This window comes from Mixophyes fleayi, chromosome 1 (genome assembly GCF_038048845.1).
Source record: "Mixophyes fleayi isolate aMixFle1 chromosome 1, aMixFle1.hap1, whole genome shotgun sequence".
Lineage (NCBI taxonomy): Eukaryota > Metazoa > Chordata > Amphibia > Anura > Limnodynastidae > Mixophyes > Mixophyes fleayi.
This window is the reverse complement of record NC_134402.1, coordinates 25,820,926-25,839,967: the sequence shown is the minus strand read 5'-3', so window position 1 is coordinate 25,839,967 and position 19,042 is coordinate 25,820,926. Positions and strand designations below refer to the sequence as shown.

General features: G+C 41.5%; 1 protein-coding gene across 2 annotated transcripts in view; it reads left to right on the top strand.

The window, feature by feature from the left end:
• The window catches only part of LOC142112431 (histamine H2 receptor-like), a 117,655-nt gene extending 99,092 nt beyond the window's left edge, over positions 1 to 18,563 (top strand). For both annotated transcript variants that reach the window (XM_075193979.1, XM_075193980.1), the window contains exons 3-4: positions 7,896 to 8,072; positions 16,191 to 18,563. In XM_075193979.1, coding sequence (XP_075050080.1) covers positions 7,896 to 8,072; positions 16,191 to 16,896 — 883 coding nt within the window. In that variant the 3' untranslated portion in view covers positions 16,897 to 18,563. The remainder of the gene's footprint in view (positions 1 to 7,895; positions 8,073 to 16,190) is intronic.
• The last annotated feature ends 479 nt before the right edge of the window (positions 18,564 to 19,042 follow it).

Genomic DNA, 19,042 nt, shown 5'->3' with positions numbered 1-19,042 from the left:
TAACTATATTGTGAGGTGTTCAGAATACACTGTAAATTAGTGGAAATGCTTGTTATTGAATGTTATTGAGGTTAATAATAGCGTAGGAGTGAAAATAAGCCCAAAAACTTGATTTTTGAACTTTTTATGCTTTTTTCAAAAACAATCCGTATCCAAAACCTTAAATCCGAACCAAAACCTTTCGGCAGGTGTTTTGCGAAACAAATCCGAACCCAAAACATCGCGAAAATCCGAATCCAAAACACAAAACACGAGACACCAAAAGTTGCCGGTGCACATCCCTACCTGTTACCAGGCTGGCTTACTTGTGACTGCTCCTGATCTTCATAACTGTATATCAATCTTCTCCTTGCTGATGAATTCCCTGCTTTCTTGAAAATTGATCAGGCTCTCTAGTCCGACTGGCTGTCAGCGCTCGTACTGCTGAGAACCTGCATTCATTCACTCTTCCGACACTAAACTGTGAGTTACTGCTTTCTGCAGTCTTGACTCATTTTTAATTGCTTGCGTTCAGCATACCGCTTCACACAGACAGACAGAGGGATATACCGGCATTACTTCTGCCTGGAGATGCAACACTGGCGTCTGCCTTCCCTGCATGCTTATTAACTTTTGCACTGACTGACTGATCATTACAATCTATTTAAACTGCTTCTGTCGGAATGAATTTCACTCCCATTAAACAGCATTATATGAGGATTTGGGATTTGAATCCTGCACATGGACATTAAAAGATGTGGCCTACAAATAGCTGCTATGGCTCAAGAAATACAGGTCTTGCAGCAATTACATACTCATGTTCGGGGTTTTCAACCGCCACCACCCCTGAAACTGGGTTACGTTCCTGGCACATTGCAAAGATCAGATACGTGGGGTTTTTTTGCTAGCAAGCACACATTTATTTATAGGGGGCTTTCAATCAGTACCACCTGTACCAGGGGCAAACGCAGGATTTATAAAGGAGGGTTTCCACACCACGCCACCAGTGGGCGTGACCAGCATGCATGGGGTTGTAGCTATAATTTTAGACAGTGCTTGGCTGCTCTCCAACTCCTCTTATCCCCATAATATACATGGACAATGCTGCGTGCACTACTGTTAGGTGCACACAGCTCTCCCTTTTCAAGCATAGCCATGTGAATAGGGGGGGGCAGGGTCCAGTCACCTCAATTATAAAGTGCCCCAGGCTTGAAGAGGGGTTTCCAGGCACTAGGAACCACCCCGCCTCCCCCCTCGGTTTGCCTATGTTTACCATTCAAACGTTTACAAATGACTTGGGTAGCAGAATGACCAGATAGCAGTAAATGAAGACTAAATTGTGATTAGCTGAATTCTGGCACAGTGGGATACAGGACAGACAAAAGGAAGCAACAGGTTGGATTTAATTTCATAGAGAGGTGCATTTGACAGCATAATCTTACCACATTTGTATAACAGGGTGCTCATATCACAATGTTGGAGAACCTGCAGCTTCTTCTATCTAACTCTCAGTCTGTGGCATCCTGCTTACTACATTCCCATCCTAACATCATGACATCATGCTAACAAAATGGTGCTCTGAGTCTAGACAAATGCACCTTAAAAGCATCTAAAAATCACTTGATTTAGGCTGATTTAGGGTTAAGAGCAAACCCAGTTACTGGGTGCCAAATTTGCAGCTGGGCATATTAAGCTGCTGTGGGGCTATGTTAAGTTGTGAGTGTGGAGAAAGAATGACGGAGTTTGCAAACAAGAGGTATGTTCAAAGGAGAGAAGAAAAATGTTTTGGTGAAGGACAGTAGAGAATTAAGAAGAAAGCAGAAAAGTGTTTTAAAGTGACCACAATTGTGGTATTATTTGATTCGTAGCAGGAATAATGGTGGATTGGAGTCAGGTGGCCTAAATAATTAAATAAATACATTCTGAATGTCTGTGAACATTCCACTAGTCTTCAGATCATTAATGAATAACAAATTAGTGTAAGGGCTTCTACCAGAAAGCATGCTCTGAAGTCATTGAGCAGGAGCATTTAATTAATTCTATTTTTCTTCTGTGCAGGGATGATTTCATTGTATCTGGCAGGACTTTGATATTTTTATGGTGCCATAATTTTTTATTTATATAATTTCATGTTACTTTTATGTGATGATAGGAGATCTAACAGTGGGAAGCTTTAAAAGCATTATCCGTTTGCAATAGATACTTCTTATACTTCTCGGAGTGGATTAATCCGTTATAGTAAACACTGGGGATATAAGACTTTGAAGATATTGGAAAAATAAACTGGTAAAAAGACTTCAATAAAAAGAATTCTCTGAGCTTTTTTAAAGTTAAAACAAAGATATTGTGATGGCTGATACTCCCCGTAGGGGAAATGTGGTAGGATTTCCACGATAAAATACAGGGCCTAAATGTCCATGAAACTGCAAGGTGATTAGGACATTTACATGGTAATTCAGCAGTATTTTTCATAAGGGATGTCACATTTAGGACTAGATTTACTAAACTGCGAGTTTGAAAAACTGGAGAAGTTGCCTATAGCAACCAATCAGATTCTAGCTGTCATTTTGTAGAATGCACTAAATAACTGACAGCTAGAATCTGATTGGTTGCTATTGGCAACATCTCCAGTTTTCCAAACCCGCAGTTTAGTAAATATACCCCTTAGTCTTCAATATACCGTTCCTCCCAATGTTTGAATTTGGGGAATCAGTACAAATTGCTGCAAAGGAGTAGTCACCTCCAGCTCCCTTCCCCATGCAGCTCACAATGCCGTGAACAGGACATACTGTCCAACTTTCCATTACGCAAGAAACTGCTGTCTACAGACATCACAGCAGAACAATCCCTTAAAATCAGGACTGGCCCACATAAATTAGGACAGTTGGGAGGTGCGTAATACGTCTGCTATGCTAAAATGGGGTTTTCACTTTGTCCCTAAGTTTCACGCTGTTTTCCACAGTAGTAACTTTAAATAAAAGACACTAGCCAGCGTTACTACGTAACTGTAATCCCCCACTGATTACAACTGCTGCAAGCTCTACATAGCTAAGGTTCTGGCTGTGAAATGTTATAATTACAGCCTTTGATGGTGTCACTGGGGGTTCCTGACTGATTGCAATCTACAATACTATGATAGCACTATAGCTCATTATATATATATATATATATATATATATATATATATATATATATAATATATATATATATACACATATATATATATATAGAGAGAGAGAGAGAGAGAGAGAGAGGGGTAGCCTTCTGCCTCTCCCCCTTCTTTCCCCTTCCCTGCCTCCGTCCCTCTACTCTCCCTCTCTCCCCTGTGTTTCTCCGTCTGTCCACCCCTCCCCTTAGATTGTACGCTCCTCTGAGCAGGGCCATCTCTCCTCCTGTTTCCACCACTTCTAACTCTGCTCTCCAGCTACTTTGCCCTCCTCCTCGAGGGCCCTCCTCCCCCCTCTGGGGGTCTCCCTGTCTTCCGTGCCCTCCTTTTGGGCCCCGTCATTTGCGGATACTCCCCCCGCCCTCACTAGCTGTGCATTGAGCTTACTGAGTTACTGTGCTTTATGTTTACTGTACTGTGCTGTCTCACCTTGTATTGTATTTCGTTTTTGTCCCTGTACGGCGCCACGGACACCTTGTGGCGCCCTATAAATAAAAATTAATAATAATAATAATAATAATAGCATTGTTCAGTCTCCAGTAAAAGTCAATACAAGAGATTATGTAAAAAAGACACAACTAGCACAAAGGGAGCATCACAAATAGAATGAGGGTATAGGAAATGGAGAGGGACACATTTGTGAGAGCTAATATTAACGGGTTTGGACTTTGGAAGCATTTTTCACTGCTCTGTAAGAGAGTGGGGAACTTTGTGTTCCGTGCAAATTAGACTTCTATCCCTCTCCTTCTAGAGAGGCACATAGGGGTTGTGCACAAGTAACTCAGGAGAGTCGGCCTATTCAGAACATCTCCCGTTATGCCTGTTAGCAAACGTATCTTGTGTGAGTACTTGACCCCCAGTGCAAACATACATTCTGATGATGATGATGATAATCATCAGCACGGATCTTTGCACTATTATAAAAGATGAGGGTGCTGATGCAGAGTGGGATACACACCATATCTGGCGTGAAATCACTCAGCAAATATCCAGAAAGTGCTCCTATGTAGATTGTGTGAATCTGTCACTTACGCCCCCTGTGCCTACAGATGAGGGTCGGGGGAGGGAAGATCAAGCGCAGGCCGAGTACACGAAAGGTGTTTTCACGAAAATGTGGCTCATACAGATCTGCACAGACACACATATACACCTCTAGGGAGAAGTATGTTTTGCAACGGTTACCGCGCAGGCGCAAGTAAACCTGGCACGTATGCTGCTGCAAAGGTGAATGCAGGTGGAAATGCGCTTCTCTTCCTCCTGCTTTTTTTACGAGTAATTTACTAAAGTTTTACGCCTAACTCTGCATCAGTTCTTAAATAAATAAATAGACACGAAACCCGCAGCGTGGGGTCCACTGGGGGTCCATGTTCAGCGCAGGACTGAATTCCTTAGGTCAGAAAAAAATGTGGACCCCACTTCGAAAAAAGCAGGATAGTGAGGATAGCTCTGGGGCTATTCCCAACATTCCTAGTGCCAACTGGAGACACTGGATTTCCCTGTTATAGTGGGGCTGTCCTAAACTGGCATTGGCTGGTCCTCATGTCCCAGGTGATGACCACTGGTACTTGATTGTTTTTTTGGGGGTTGTGGGGGGACACATTTTTGTATGTTTTTTTCTTATTATTTCTTTATTTTACTCAGAAGTCATCATCATTAAGTTGATGCTATGGGGCTCCACAAAGATATGATTAAAGGTATGTTTGGGCACTTTAAGTGTATCCCGACGAGGATAGACAGCATGTTCAGTTGCATATATTTTAAGATAATTGCTACTCAAAATACACAGATAAGAATGCAGCCCGCATTTTATGTGCACGTTGAAGCCAAAAAATTTGATTTTTAGCTCTAAGACCATGAATGCGCTGCCAATAGTAGTGTTTACATTATTTATATAATAGTGGGTTCCTGATTACAAGATGACTCAAATAAATAATTTTACATGATCTAAAATGCTTTGATGAAAACTGTCAGAGAAGTAGGCTTTTTATACATGCGTTTTCAAAGTGCATGTGTTCAAAAAATATCTTTAATAGAGCCTGTAAGATTCCATCTTTTCTATAAAGCCTCTTTGAAGCCCCATGGACTCTGGCTCTGTGGAATGATGCATTCGTATCAGTTTTAATGTTGAATTTCAGAATCAGGGTATAATAGCAAATAGATGAAGACAGTAGACATGCCTCTTGTTTGTATGCCTCTCCCCTCTAGATTGTAAGCTCTTGCACCAGCTCTAAGCACTTGTGTCTTCTCTTGTTTCCTCAATCCGTGGCTCCGTCTGTGTTTGCTGTGCCCATCCTCCTGAGCACAGGATCAGCTTGTCACTGTGGGCAGTCGTTAGTGTAATTTGCATTCGGACATGAATTGCGTTCATTTGCATAAGTCCCATTTCTGGGCATACGCTGAGTTATTTCACCAAATAATAATGCGGCTTTGACAGGCAGATATGCATCTGTGTCCCGATCTGCATCTGGTCGCAATTGCATGAATACATCCTTACGGTACTAAGCTTGTGTTAGTACTCACCTCCCCTTCCCCATCCCACCTCTCCAGGCACAAACTGGCGTAAATGTCAATTTAACGCAAATCTGCAAAGGTGCTTATGTGAATGGCTACTATTCAAATCCAGTGATAACATGGCGATGCACAAAGCTACTCCTAGTTGTTATATATTGTGTCCCAATTTTCCAAGGACGATCCCATTTTTAATCCCATAAATCTGTAACTCACAACATTAATTATACCAATTCTGATGCACCCAAAATGATCAGTATAAGTGGTTAAACGTTCCGGTTACCACTATTCCGACATAGAGAAGCTCTACAAAGAAAATCCGAAATTATGAAAAAACGATTGGAAAATATACAGACTTACCTTCAACCCGACGTCTGTCAATAGAAATTTAAAGCGGCAATGTGGGGACCCCTAAGGTTAAGTGTTTAAACACTTAACCCGACATTGCCACTTTAAATTGCTATTGACAGACGTCACAATGACGTCAGCCTGCAGTGACGAACACTTCTCCAATCGGAATCACTTGCTGTCAGCATGGTGCTCCCATCGGAGATCTCCAGTGTCGGATTGAAGGTAAGTCTGTTTCTTAAATCGTTTTTTCATCATTTCGGATTTTCTTTGTACGCCTTCTCCATGTCGGAGAAGTGGACATCGGTAAAGCCTACTCAACCCCCTATAATTGTCGTTATTTGGAAGAATGGGGTGGATTTATGGAATTGGCAAAATCTAGGTCACAGGGATATCCTGGTTTTTAAATTCTAAATTATGGGAGCCCTATACATAGGTGTCAAGAGTTGGCTTTGGAAAGAGAGTACTATGGAATTCCAGTGGTACTAGTTATTAAGTAGAGTAAAGGTTCCACATATAGTTCTTTAACAAAAATATTTTTTTTCTTATTTGAGCTTTAACTTTTGTAGAAAGTTTCATTTAATTGAACATCATATAGGTAGAGATTACACTGGCAGAATGGACTCTGCTAATGCATGCAAAAAGGGGAGAGATACAAGACATTAATCATCTCAGATGACTATAACAACAGCCCCCTGAAAACAATACAAAATTGACTACAAATTGCTGGAAAATGAAAATATGTCTAATCACTGTGATCTGACATTATGTAATGCCATCGTCTTATCACAGTCACTGAGTTCTACCGCATTTCCCAGCACTGAGTTCCATTACATTCCATAGCACTGCATTCCATAACAGCACAGTGGCGTAGTGGTTAGCACTTCTGCCTTACAGCACTGGGGTCATGAGTGAAAATCCCGACCATGGCCTTATCTGTGTGGAGTTTGTATGTTCTCCCCGTGTTTGCGTGGGTTTCCTCTGGGTGCTCCGGTTTCCTCCCACACTACAAAAACATACTGGTAGGTTAATTGGCTGCTAACAAATTGACCCTAGTCTGTGTGTTTGTGTGTGTGTGTCTCTCTGTCTGTCTGTGTGTATGTTAGGGAATTTAGACTGTAAGCTCCAATGGGGCAGGGACTGATGTGAGTGAGTTCTCTGTACAGCGCTGCAGAATTAGTGGCGCTATATAAATAAATGGTGATGATGATGATGATAACATTCCATAGCACTGAGTTCCATAACATTCCATAGCACTGAGCTCCATAACATTCCATAGTACTGAGTTCCATAACATTCTATAGCACTGAGTTCCATAACATTCTATAGCATTCCGACCCAAACAACTGGATATCTCTCCTTGAGCTGTTCACATCTTGGATCTGGATCTTCCATGAATATTTCTGTTTGTATAGTATTTTGAGTATAATCAGGCCTGGATTTGTGGGGAGGTCCACCGAGGCACAAACCTAAGACAAACTGCCAAATGTTTCAGCATTTTTTTTCCCCAATTTGTACCTATCATATCATTGTAATTACTAGTGTGATACATGTATTTATTGAACACAAATGGGATGTGGTGGAGGATGGGACCAAAGTGCTCTGCAGTAAACATGGAAAATGGTGGGATGTGTCAAGTCGCATAGAGCAGCAGATGAATAGATCCAGAAATACATTATATGTAGTTTTCTTCTCTGCCCTGACGTTGGGAATCTCAGATACCTAATTTAGTAAAGTATTTTACCCACAGGACATTGTTACCAGTCTCAGCTGTTATCTCCACATTTGAAATCTCAGTTTGTATTTTTGCTACTGATTACATAATAGGTTCCACCAGTCACTGATCTGTGTAAGAGATGTTACCATGTCCTGGAACGGATGTTTTGTTTTGCAGTATAATCTACGAAGTCACCGGTATGTGGCTGTTTGGGAAACAGTTCTGCAAGGTGTGGATCTCCTTTGATGTCATGTTCTGCACGGCGTCCATTGTCACCCTGTGTTTTATCAGCCTGGACAGATACTGCTCGGTGGTCACCCCCTACCATTACTCAAAGAGGATGTCACGTCACAGGCGAGTGCTAGTTACATTGACTTCTTTAAGGAAAATGTACAATAACAGATTTATTCTCTAATACAAACATGTTAGGTGTACATAGATGCAAACTAAGATTGCTAGACCTTATCCCCAAATAATCCACACTGGTCTTTTGAAGATTAAATAAGGATTTTGTACCTCACAACATTGGAAACACACTGGTTGTATGAACTTGACAGAAGCTTCACATTACTAGTCTGCTGCTAAAGATCCCGCTCCTCCCACTCTAATTTATAGATAAACAACTAGGGCCTGATTCATTAAGGATCTTAAATAAAGAGGATTCTTATTTCAGTCTCCTGGACAAAACCATGTTACAATGCAAGGGGTGCAAATGAGTGTTCTGTTTTGCACATAAGTTAAATACTGTTTTTTCATGTAGCACACAAATACTTGATAGCTTATTTGTACACTGAAATTTAAAATTCATATTTGTGTGCTACATGAAAAAACAGCTAGTATTTAACTTATGTGCAAAACAGAATACTAATTTGCACCCCTTGCAATGTAACATGGTTTTGTCCAGGAGACTGAAATAAGAATCCTCTTCATTTAAGATCCTTAATGAATTAGGCCTCTAGTCTGCTTAACCAGGTTCACAATGCACAGTATATCATGTACATGTCTTCATTCAGTTCTACAGTTCATGAAACTTAGCAGGAAGGAGAATGGATCAGCCAAGCAGGTAAATCATGGGTCTAGACTAGGGTCTGTTTTTTTGTTTTTTTTACTAGCCACCATGTCTAGAGACTGCATTTTACACTAGCCACTAGAATAGGAATATATTTTTTACACTAGCCACAAAAAAGCCTGATTGTAGCTAATCGAGGCATGATGTGGGCTAGCCAGTGATATTAGGATGCTTACGGCAGCATCATGAGGCCATATCGGGGATCTGAATCCTAAACACTGACGTTCTGATATATTATGTGTCACTGTGATGCTTTGTGAAGAAATATTCAGGTTATTTGGATGCATGATGCACATGGTGGCATTGTAAGGCTATATAGTGTCATGATAGGGGTTTATATGATATCATGCGGCTGTTATACTTACCACATAACTGTACATGGTGGGCATTAGCACTGTATGTTTTGAATATGTGGATGTACTGTTTGTGCAGGACAAAGTAGCTTTATTTTATGGATAATTGGATATGATGCCTGCAGTATTTACTCTTTATTTTGCCACATAACACATGCTAAATTTTTTATTTTTCACAACACAGCATGATAATTGTGCATATTACACTGCAGCAAATATAATGTATCCCAGGTGTTGTGTTTAAAGAATACCATGATAATATAGAACAAAAGGCAGCTGGCTGATTGCTTTAAACAAGTATTGGAACTTTGAGGTTCTCCTAAATTCTTTTATTATACGGTAAAGGGGTACAGCAATCCTTATAATACACAATTTTAAATCTGTAAATAACAAGTTGCCTCCATGAGGGGATCTCAATGCCCAGATGCGTCTTAGGTTCACTGACCGTTCTACATTCCATCACGGAACATCAGTCACGTGACACAAATGACATCACAGCTCACTGAATATAAGGATCTATTTCACAGGCCTGACATCACTCTCTAATTAGGATATATTTACAATAGTCTTTACACATATTTATGTCACTGGTGTTTTGACATTTCACCAGTAAACCAATACTATATCATTGTACATTGTGGGCCTCATTCATCTTCAGACAAATCCTGCACATTCAAATACAAGTGAATCTCCATATACGTTTCCATTTGAAATTGGGTGTAAGTTTGCTCTGGCTAAACGTTACTTTCCATATGTAGACAGACAGAACAGAGAGCAGGATTTGCCCATGCATATGTGCCATATATAGTCATCAGAAGGCTTGCACACAAAACAATATTTTATAAAATAAATTAGCAAATCTTAATACTATATTTATTAATACAGATCTTTTTTTTAATAGTAAATACATAAAGCAAGATGTACAGGCAGGGCCGGTGCTAGGGTCCTCGGCGCCCTAGGCACAATTTCAAAATCCCGCCCCCTGAGTCTCAATGCGCCCCCGTGGGTCTAAATGTTCCCCTCCCCTCTTTTTACTTACCTTAAAGGCGCTTCTCGCTGCTGCCGAGTCCCGTCCCTCACTGACACTGTCGGGCCCTGATGATGATGTCACGCCCGACAGTCAGTGAGGGGAGGGGAGTCGTCGGAGGGAAGGTCCGCCCCATCAGCTGTTGGAGGGAAGGAGGGCGGTCGCGATCCATGGCCCCTCGCCCCTCCCTGTGGATTCACTGGAAACTGTGCGGGGGTAATTAAGTAATTAATTAAGTACCCTACTTCTGTGACACCCTCCAGAGCCTGGCGCCCTAGGCAACTGCCTAACCTTGCCTAATGGGAGAGCCGGGCCTGTGTACAGGTAATGCATTTTTACAGTCTATCATCCTCGCATACACATGTTCTGTGCTAGCTAGTGGCACACATACATGTAGTTCTTAAAACAATCATCACTATCAGTCAGCACCTACACCTGTCCGGTAGCTGTTGCAAATGATACGTCTATAAAAACACAGTACTTAAGAGAAAAACAGGACTAGAATCGGCCACATCTACGTTGGCATGTCGTTACTGCAAATTGTCTACGATCATCGGCCCCTTCGCTCCCGCGTTACATTGTTCAAGTTGTAGGCAGTCGAAGGGTCATTTACGCTCTGAGATGAATAGCATGCAATTGCGTTAGTTCCTGAGCATGCGCAGAGGTAATTCACTTACACTATGGCACACAAATGGACTTACGCCCGAGCGTGGATTAGGCTCTGTGTCATTTGCAATTGTTTATAATACAAATATTTTCCTAATCCAACGACTCCTACTGTTTACAGCTCAGATGAAGGTACCGCATACAGCCTAATACAACTGGAAAAGAACACAGAGACTATACAGTACTATAAAAGCCTTTTGCATTTTAAAAACTTTAGCCTCTAAGAGAAATGACTACATGTCTGGTGCACTGTGCGCGTCTAATAATGTCCTGTCATATGGGACATCTCAATTGTACATTGTTCCCCAGAGAAATGTCACAGCTGTCTTTAATTGCTTTCAAAGGTAATACTTAAATGGACAGAGCAGGTTAGAAACTCGTGTTATAGCATTTGAGCCACGGATACCGTGAAGATCATCCATTCATCAGGCTTCTAATCTTCTGCATGGACTGATGTGTACATTATTGGTGGGGGGAGCATTGCAAATGTTCGTCACAATATCGTTCTTCCGCTCCATAGATGGAAACAACTCACATACATCACTCACATGACATGATGATAGCATGTTAGCAACTGTCACCATTGAAGCTGAAGAACACAGGAAATATGGCTCACATGAAAATGTTAAAGCCAAATCAATGAGTATATGTAGAGTACAGTTTTCCGTGTATGTAAATTGCATTAAATACATACACTGATCAGCCACAACATTAAAACTACCTGCCTAATATTGTGTAGGTCTGACCTCGTGTAGTCAAAACTGCTCTGACCCATTGAGACAAGGATTTCACAAGACTTCTGAAGGTGTCCTGTGGTATCTGGCACCAAGACATTAGCAGCAGATCCTTTAAGTCCTGTAAGCTGCCAGGTGGGGTCTCCATGGCTCAGACTTGTTTTTCCAGCGCATCCCACTGATACTTGATCGGATTGAGATCTGAGGATTTTGGAGGCCAAGTCAACACTCTGAACTCTTTGTAATATTCCTCAAACCACTCCTGAACAATTTTTGCAGTGTGCCAGGGCTCATTATTCTGCTGGAAGAGGCCACTGCCATCAGGGAATACTGTTTCCATGAAGGGGAGTACTTGATCTGAAACAATGTTTGGGTTGGTGGTACGTACCAAAGTTACTTATTGTATGTGGATAAATGCCAGGACTCCAGGTTTCCCAGAAGAACATTGCTCATACCATCACACTACTTCCACCGGCTTCCCATAGTGCATCCTGGTGCCATCTCCTCCCCAGGTAAATGACAAATCTGGCCATCCACATGATGTAAAAGAAAACGTGATTCATCAGACCAGGCCACCTTCTTCCATTGCTCCATGCTCCAGTTCTGCCACTCGAATGCCCATTGTAGGCGCTTTTGATCGGTGCACATTGGTCAGCATGGGCACTGACCGGTCTGCGGCGACGTAGCACCATACACAGCAAACTGTGATGCACTGTGTGTTCCGACACCTTTCTATCATAGCCAGCATTCACATTCTCAGCAATTTGTGCTACAGTAGCTCTTCTGTGGGATTGGACCCAATGGCTAGCCTTCGCTCCCTATGTGCATCAGTGAGCCTTGAGCACCCATAACCCTGTCGATGGTTCACTGATTGTTCTTCCTTGGAACAGTTTTCATAGTGGTTATCGGGAACACCCCACAAGACCTGCCGTTTCGTAGATGCTCTGATCCCGTCTTCTAGCTATCACAATTTGACCCTTCTCAAAGTCGCTTGGATGCTGACTGTTCACTTGCTGCCTAATATATCCCACCCCTTGACAGGTACCATTGTAACAAGATAATCAATGTTATTCTCTTGACAGTGATTTCAACATTTTGGCTGATCGGTGTATATTCTGATAGATATTTTCTACTCATGGAACCTCAAAAATTCTGTTAGTTGGGGGAAGGGGTTAGCTAAAATATACATTTTCGTTGAATAATAATTTAATGAAAACAGGAGTGAGGTTTACATACTATTTACAACAAATGCAGAACTGGAGCTTATCATAGTATATACAGCCCTATTTAGTCAGTTTCATGCGTCAGTGCTCTGGACTACATACAGTATGTGTGATATGGTACTGTGTCCTCCCTGACACCCAGGTGGCAATGCCCTGCTCCATCCTGCCGTGTATGGGCCAGTGTGGGCAAATAGAGAATAAAGATAAAACACAGACGTGTCAGGTAGGCATAACTGATAGAATTTAGTTACAGTCTCTATACACAGTCTCTTGTCTTCACTTGAAATAACATAGTGGAGACTAATCTCTTGGTCACATCTGTAAGTTGCAGTATGATCATTCCCCATCATCCCACCTTTCATTAGGCTTGTTGGGAGATAACCAGCGCACTTGCTGCAAGAGTTTAATACCTACTAATACTTACTGTGACTGACAGCATCTTCTCTTCTCCTGCACTGTCACTTGTGAGTACCTCTGTTCTGCTAAGACTCCACCAGCAGTATTCCTCATTGCTATGTCTATCGCTATACAAGAAAGGCCCGTACATTGGAAACCATGTCTATCGCTATATAAGAAAGGCCCGTACATTGGAAACCATGTCTATCGCTATATAAGAAAGGCCCGTACGTTGGAAACCATGTCTATCTCTACACAAGAAAGGCCCGTACATTGGAAACCATGTCTATCGCTATACAAGAAAGGCCCGTACATTGGAAACCCGGGTCTGTCATTAGCTCGGATTTGGGTTCTCACAATTTTCTAGATCACCTGCATGCTATTATTATTATTATCATTATCTTTAATTTATAAGGCACCACAAAGGGTCCGAAGCGTCGTACATGACATACACAGAAAACAGAGACCCATGATACAACATGATACAGAAAGAACAAAAAATGAAGAACAAAAAACGCAAAAACACAAACAAAAACACACACACTGGTAACATGGTAATGCAAATCAAATTATATCTGGGACAATGTGTGAAAGTGATGGTAGAAATCAGCGAGAAGTAGGCCGAAACTTAAGAAAACAGGGCTGGAAGCAGGCCAAGAGGTACAGAGGGTGAAGGAACAGTAGAAGGAGCACACAAGGGAAGAGGGCCCTGCTCCTGAGAGCTTACATCCTAAAGGAAAGGGAGAGACACAAATAGGGTGATACTAACTGGGGGAGAGAGCCGGGACAAGGGAGTTAGGAGGACTGATAGACTTGAATAAAGAAATGAGTCTTAATGGCACGCTTGAAGCCTTTGAGAGTAGATGCTAACATGAAGGAATGTGGAAGATTGTTCCACAGCTGGGGAGCAGCCCGGGCAAAGTTCTGGAGACGGGAGTGAGAGGAGGTGATCAGTGAAGCAGTGAGGCGGCGGTCACAGGCAGAGCGGAGGGAGCGGCTAGGAGTGTAGGTAGAGATGAGATTGGAGATGTAGGGAGGAGAGGAATGATTAAGAGCTTTAAAGGTGAGGGTGAGGAGTTTAAATTTAATTATGTAAGCCATGGGGAGCCAATGTAGTGACTGTTGGAGGGAAACAGCAGAGATAGAGTGGCGGGAAAGAAAAATGAGGCGGGCAGCAGCACAGACTTAAGAGAGTCAGGTTGGCCAGAGAGAAGGAGGTTACAATAGTCAAGACGAGAGGTTACAAGCGAGTGAACTAGATTTTTCGTAGCTTCCGTGGAGAGAAAGGGGCGTATCTTGGATATATTCTGAATGTGAGGCTTGAAGGAGAGGGAGGAATCAAGGATGACCCAAAGGCATCGGACTTAAGAGACAGAAAGGAGGGTAGTGTTATTAACAGAAATAGAGAGGGGGGGAGTCCTGGAAGGGTGAAAGACGATAAGTTCAGTCTTGGAAATATTGAGTTTATGGAAGCGTTGGGACATCCAAGATGAGATGGCCGAGAGACAGCAGGAGACACGAGGCAGAAGGGAAGGGGAGAGGTCAGGGGATGAAAGATAAACTTGTTTATCATCAAGCTATACTCTCTTCTCGTGATTACACATGCTCTGTCAAAAACTGAATTCATCTCTCTGCACCTCTGAGTTAGAAAGCTCACATGTTCACTATTTCCCCATCTCGACACTCTGCTCCAAACTTAAACTAGAATTCTAAACTCTGAAATTTCCATCCGGGCTCTCTTCTTCATTAAAGGGGCATCATTCCCACGTTACACTCTCCTACACAACGGGGGGTCTAACACATATTTGCAGATTGTTTATGAAAATCTCCAAATATTTCAGTCCATGCAACATTCAGAAGACATTCCACTTTTGGGTTGGAGTTAATGGACTTGCTAATGCTGTTAATGGAAGGGTTTGTTAATATTATCGGTAAGCAACAGTGGTACCCAAGCCTTGCAAATATGTTTGTAGATCATTTTTTACAAAATTTAATGATAGACAGTATTGTTTTACAGACAGATGATTATGTTACACCGAATTTCCCAAACACGAAAACAGTAACAGCCTCTAGAGATCAGGCGCTTCATGACTGTTCATAGAGGGTTCATGTACTTTGATTTAAGATTGTCCAGATCTTTTTTTGTAGTTTTTTACTGACTGTCTGTAAATTTACTGGCAGTTGGCAGTACTGACATATATTCCGAGAAAATCCCCCAGCACACTGCTATAACCTGCAAAAGAGCTGCCATTTCTACTTGTACATAAAAATGCAGAAGTCTCAGTTGCACACATTTGACAATGTATGGAATACCACCCGCCACTCCACGGTGCTTCTGCTAATAGGGTGGTCTTAACTCTAAACAGTGAGAGTCCCTATATTGGGCCATACATATATGTGTTTTTAAATTGAGAGCTAACTTACCAAGAGGTACTCCAGAATCCTCCAAATTACAATACAGCAGCAGCATTCCCCCTCAGTTACTGACACCAACATGCCTCTCAAACAAACAATACAGAAGTGGAAGTTGCTCAATAAATTTATAGGTTCAGTGTTTAGAGGTCGGACCACCCTATTAGCAAATGCGCTGTGGAGTGGCGGGTGGCTTTCCATACATTTGCAAATGTATGCAACTGAGACCAATGCATTTTTATGTACAAGTAGAAATGTAAGCTCCTTTGCTGGCTATAGCAGTGTGCTGGGGGATTTTCTCTGTATTTGTTCCTTTTAGGATAGCCCCACCCTTTCAGGCACCTGCTATGAACCTATAAATTGATTGAGCAACTTCCACTTCTGTATAGTACTGACACATTCAGCAATGATTCGGTGATCCTCTACAAATAAACAATTGTGTTACGTACATAGCGGGCACCAAATTTGAATTAGAGGTTCCTGCACATCACGTATTGGTTCCAGGACCATGTCTCTGTATATTTGTGTATTTATCAGTGCTGCACAATTTTTACGTCTGAAGGTATTCTTGTCATTTCTATTTTCTTGGCAGATGTATCATTATGACAGTGACAATATGGGTCTACTCCTCTTTGATCTCCTTCCTACCGGTCATGCAAGGTTGGAATGAAATACCTGGGATTGACTTTGATAATAGCAAAGAATGCATCTTTGTGACCAACTGGACCTTTGCAATAGTTGCTTCATCCCTGGCCTTCTACATCCCGTTCATGATCATGTGCAGTATGTATTTCTTCATCTACAGAGCCTCCCGATTAAAAGCCACCCGCATTGTGTCTCAGACGCTGGATCTCCATTATCACCCAAACAGCAAGCGCCAAAACAACTTGCAACTGGAGCATAAAGCCACTAGGACCATGAGTATAATCATCTCAGTATTTGTTATGTGTTGGCTTCCATACTTTGTCCTCAATGTTTGGATAGCAGCAAAGGGTACAAGTTCCACCAGTGCAGTTCTGGTGAACAGCTTCAAGTTCATTACATGGCTGGGGTATTGTAATTCCACCATCAACCCCATGCTATATGCTTTCCTAAACCGGGACTTCCAGAGAGCCCTCAAAAAGATATTTATTTGTAGACGCTGGAGGTCACAGGTGGACATTGGAGATGACATGGTGTCTATAGTAACCTTCTCCAAGACTGCTCAAGATCCAGAATACAGCATTAAATTGCCAATGTCTAATTGTGCACTAAAAAGCAAACAAACTATTAAGTGTCCAAGTACGGTACACTACTAAGCATGAGATTTATGTACGTTGGGTTTTATATCTGTAGCCCACCCACCGGTGGACTAAGGCAGGTGCGTGGACCCAGGGTAAATTCTGCAAACAGGCGGTGACGTGATGGGCAGGGGAATGTATTGACTCTTTATATCAAGAAACCAGTGATGCTCCTAAATGGGTGTAAAAGGTCAACACATCATGACTATGCCAAAGCAATGCTTGAAAAATAATTTATAATTTACAAATACATAAAAATCATTTTATGAAATTCACATATTTAAAAATAATCACAAACACTCTGATCAAAAAGCAGAACTGAGACTTCTTTTTTCCACTTTGAAGCTCCAATCGTAATCTTTATATCCTTCCACTTAAACTACAAGCACTTGGAACGCGGAATCTAGCTGTCGGCACCTATACAGGCTTGGTGACTTGGATTCTGTTCAAAGACAATTTATTAAATCTTACAAAAAAAAAATTTTTCTTTTTTTAAATGTAAAGATAATATAAAATATTCACGCGTCGCCCCTCTCTGTTTATACGTCTATAAAGCATGCCATGTTACATGCCTATTTTGTACGGTTTGTGATCCACTCTTTTACTGCGCTTTGTATTTCCACGGAATGCTAATTGAGGCATTGTAATAATGGAACTCCTTAAAGGCACATTAACCCTGTTTTTATAAAGCCTTTCCATATGATGTATAGAATGGAGTTATACAGAAATATATGAATGTGTACACAAAGGTTTCTATGTGTCCTCCGACACTGCCTGCTGCAAGCAGCAGTTACACATCCAATTTCCAAAAGCAATATTTTTCTTGTCTGTTATCTCCCTAACGTGTGTGCTGAAAACTCCCATCTTCATCTACATCACTCAGAATCCCTACTGCAGATGGAATTGTTTTATGTACTTATCAGATATATGTTTACAGGGGCGAGGGTAGGAGTGCGGGGGAGTGGGAGGGACGCTCATGGCTGCCTGCTGTTTGTATAGAAAATCTCTACGCCTCATTTAACTTAACACCGCATTTAGGTGCTAAATTTGCTCTGAGGCACAGTAAACAAAATCAGGCACTAGCTAAAGATAAAAGCTAATTGCTGATTGGTAGCTGCAGTTCAGTGGAAGTTTTGCACCCCAGTGAAATGTTAATAAATGAGTGTGGTTGTGTCCTATGGAAATGTATTTCACAAAGATACAGTAAAACCACACATTATTTTACCTTTGCTTCTCGCAATCAACATAAATAAATAAAGAAAAAACATGTTGAAGTTAGTGCTCCAATAGCTGTGTAGTAAGTGATTGGTACAAGGTAGGCTTTGTGAAGCAATACGTCCTACTGACAGCAATTTCTCAGTTCTATCAAACAAAGAACATGATTTAACTACCAATCACTGTGACAAGCAACAGCCGCTTACTTGTGTTCAGAATGAAAACAGGTGAAGACAAAGTAGTGACAGCACGTTTCCAATCTGAAGGGCTGGCGGTGGAATGGAATTAAACAGCTCGATGAGTTCTCACACACACAGCTAAACAGAATTGTCTTCCTGGTACATAATGACAGATCGATAAATCACTTCTCGTTTGTAAGTTCCATTGTTTGTTTGTTTTTATAGTAATGTGCTGGGCAAGACTGGCCTATGTGTGACAATAGTAAGAAGGAATAAAGAGCGCTACATTTACTATGTTGTCTTGACTACTAATTTTGGTAACTGAATAGATTCTGCATCAAAACAATGCAGCTCACTTCAAGGTACATGTCCACTTTCCGGTCATTGGAGACATCTCGCAAAGAACACCTAGGTTTATGGGGAGGGTGGAGCAAAAGAGTCATCTCATAGTTCACCCTTCTACCACTTTAGTACCAGCCCTTTCAGTAAAATAAACGTTTCAGTTTTCTCCTTAAATTCAGTTTTGCTACATTTACAGCTTAGATTTATCATGGGAGCGATGGGATATCAGCTCTGTCTCTATTAGGTGTTACACTTTTGTTTGTGAAACTTATTTTTACTTTGCACAAAGTGTGCTTAAAATATAGAAATAAAAGATAAATTATAAACTATGTGATTGTTCTCTGAAGTACAATCAGAAGAGGTAAAATGCGTTCCAAGTTCTGGATGAGATGGACGTGATATCAGGGCACTCTATACCATTCTACCCT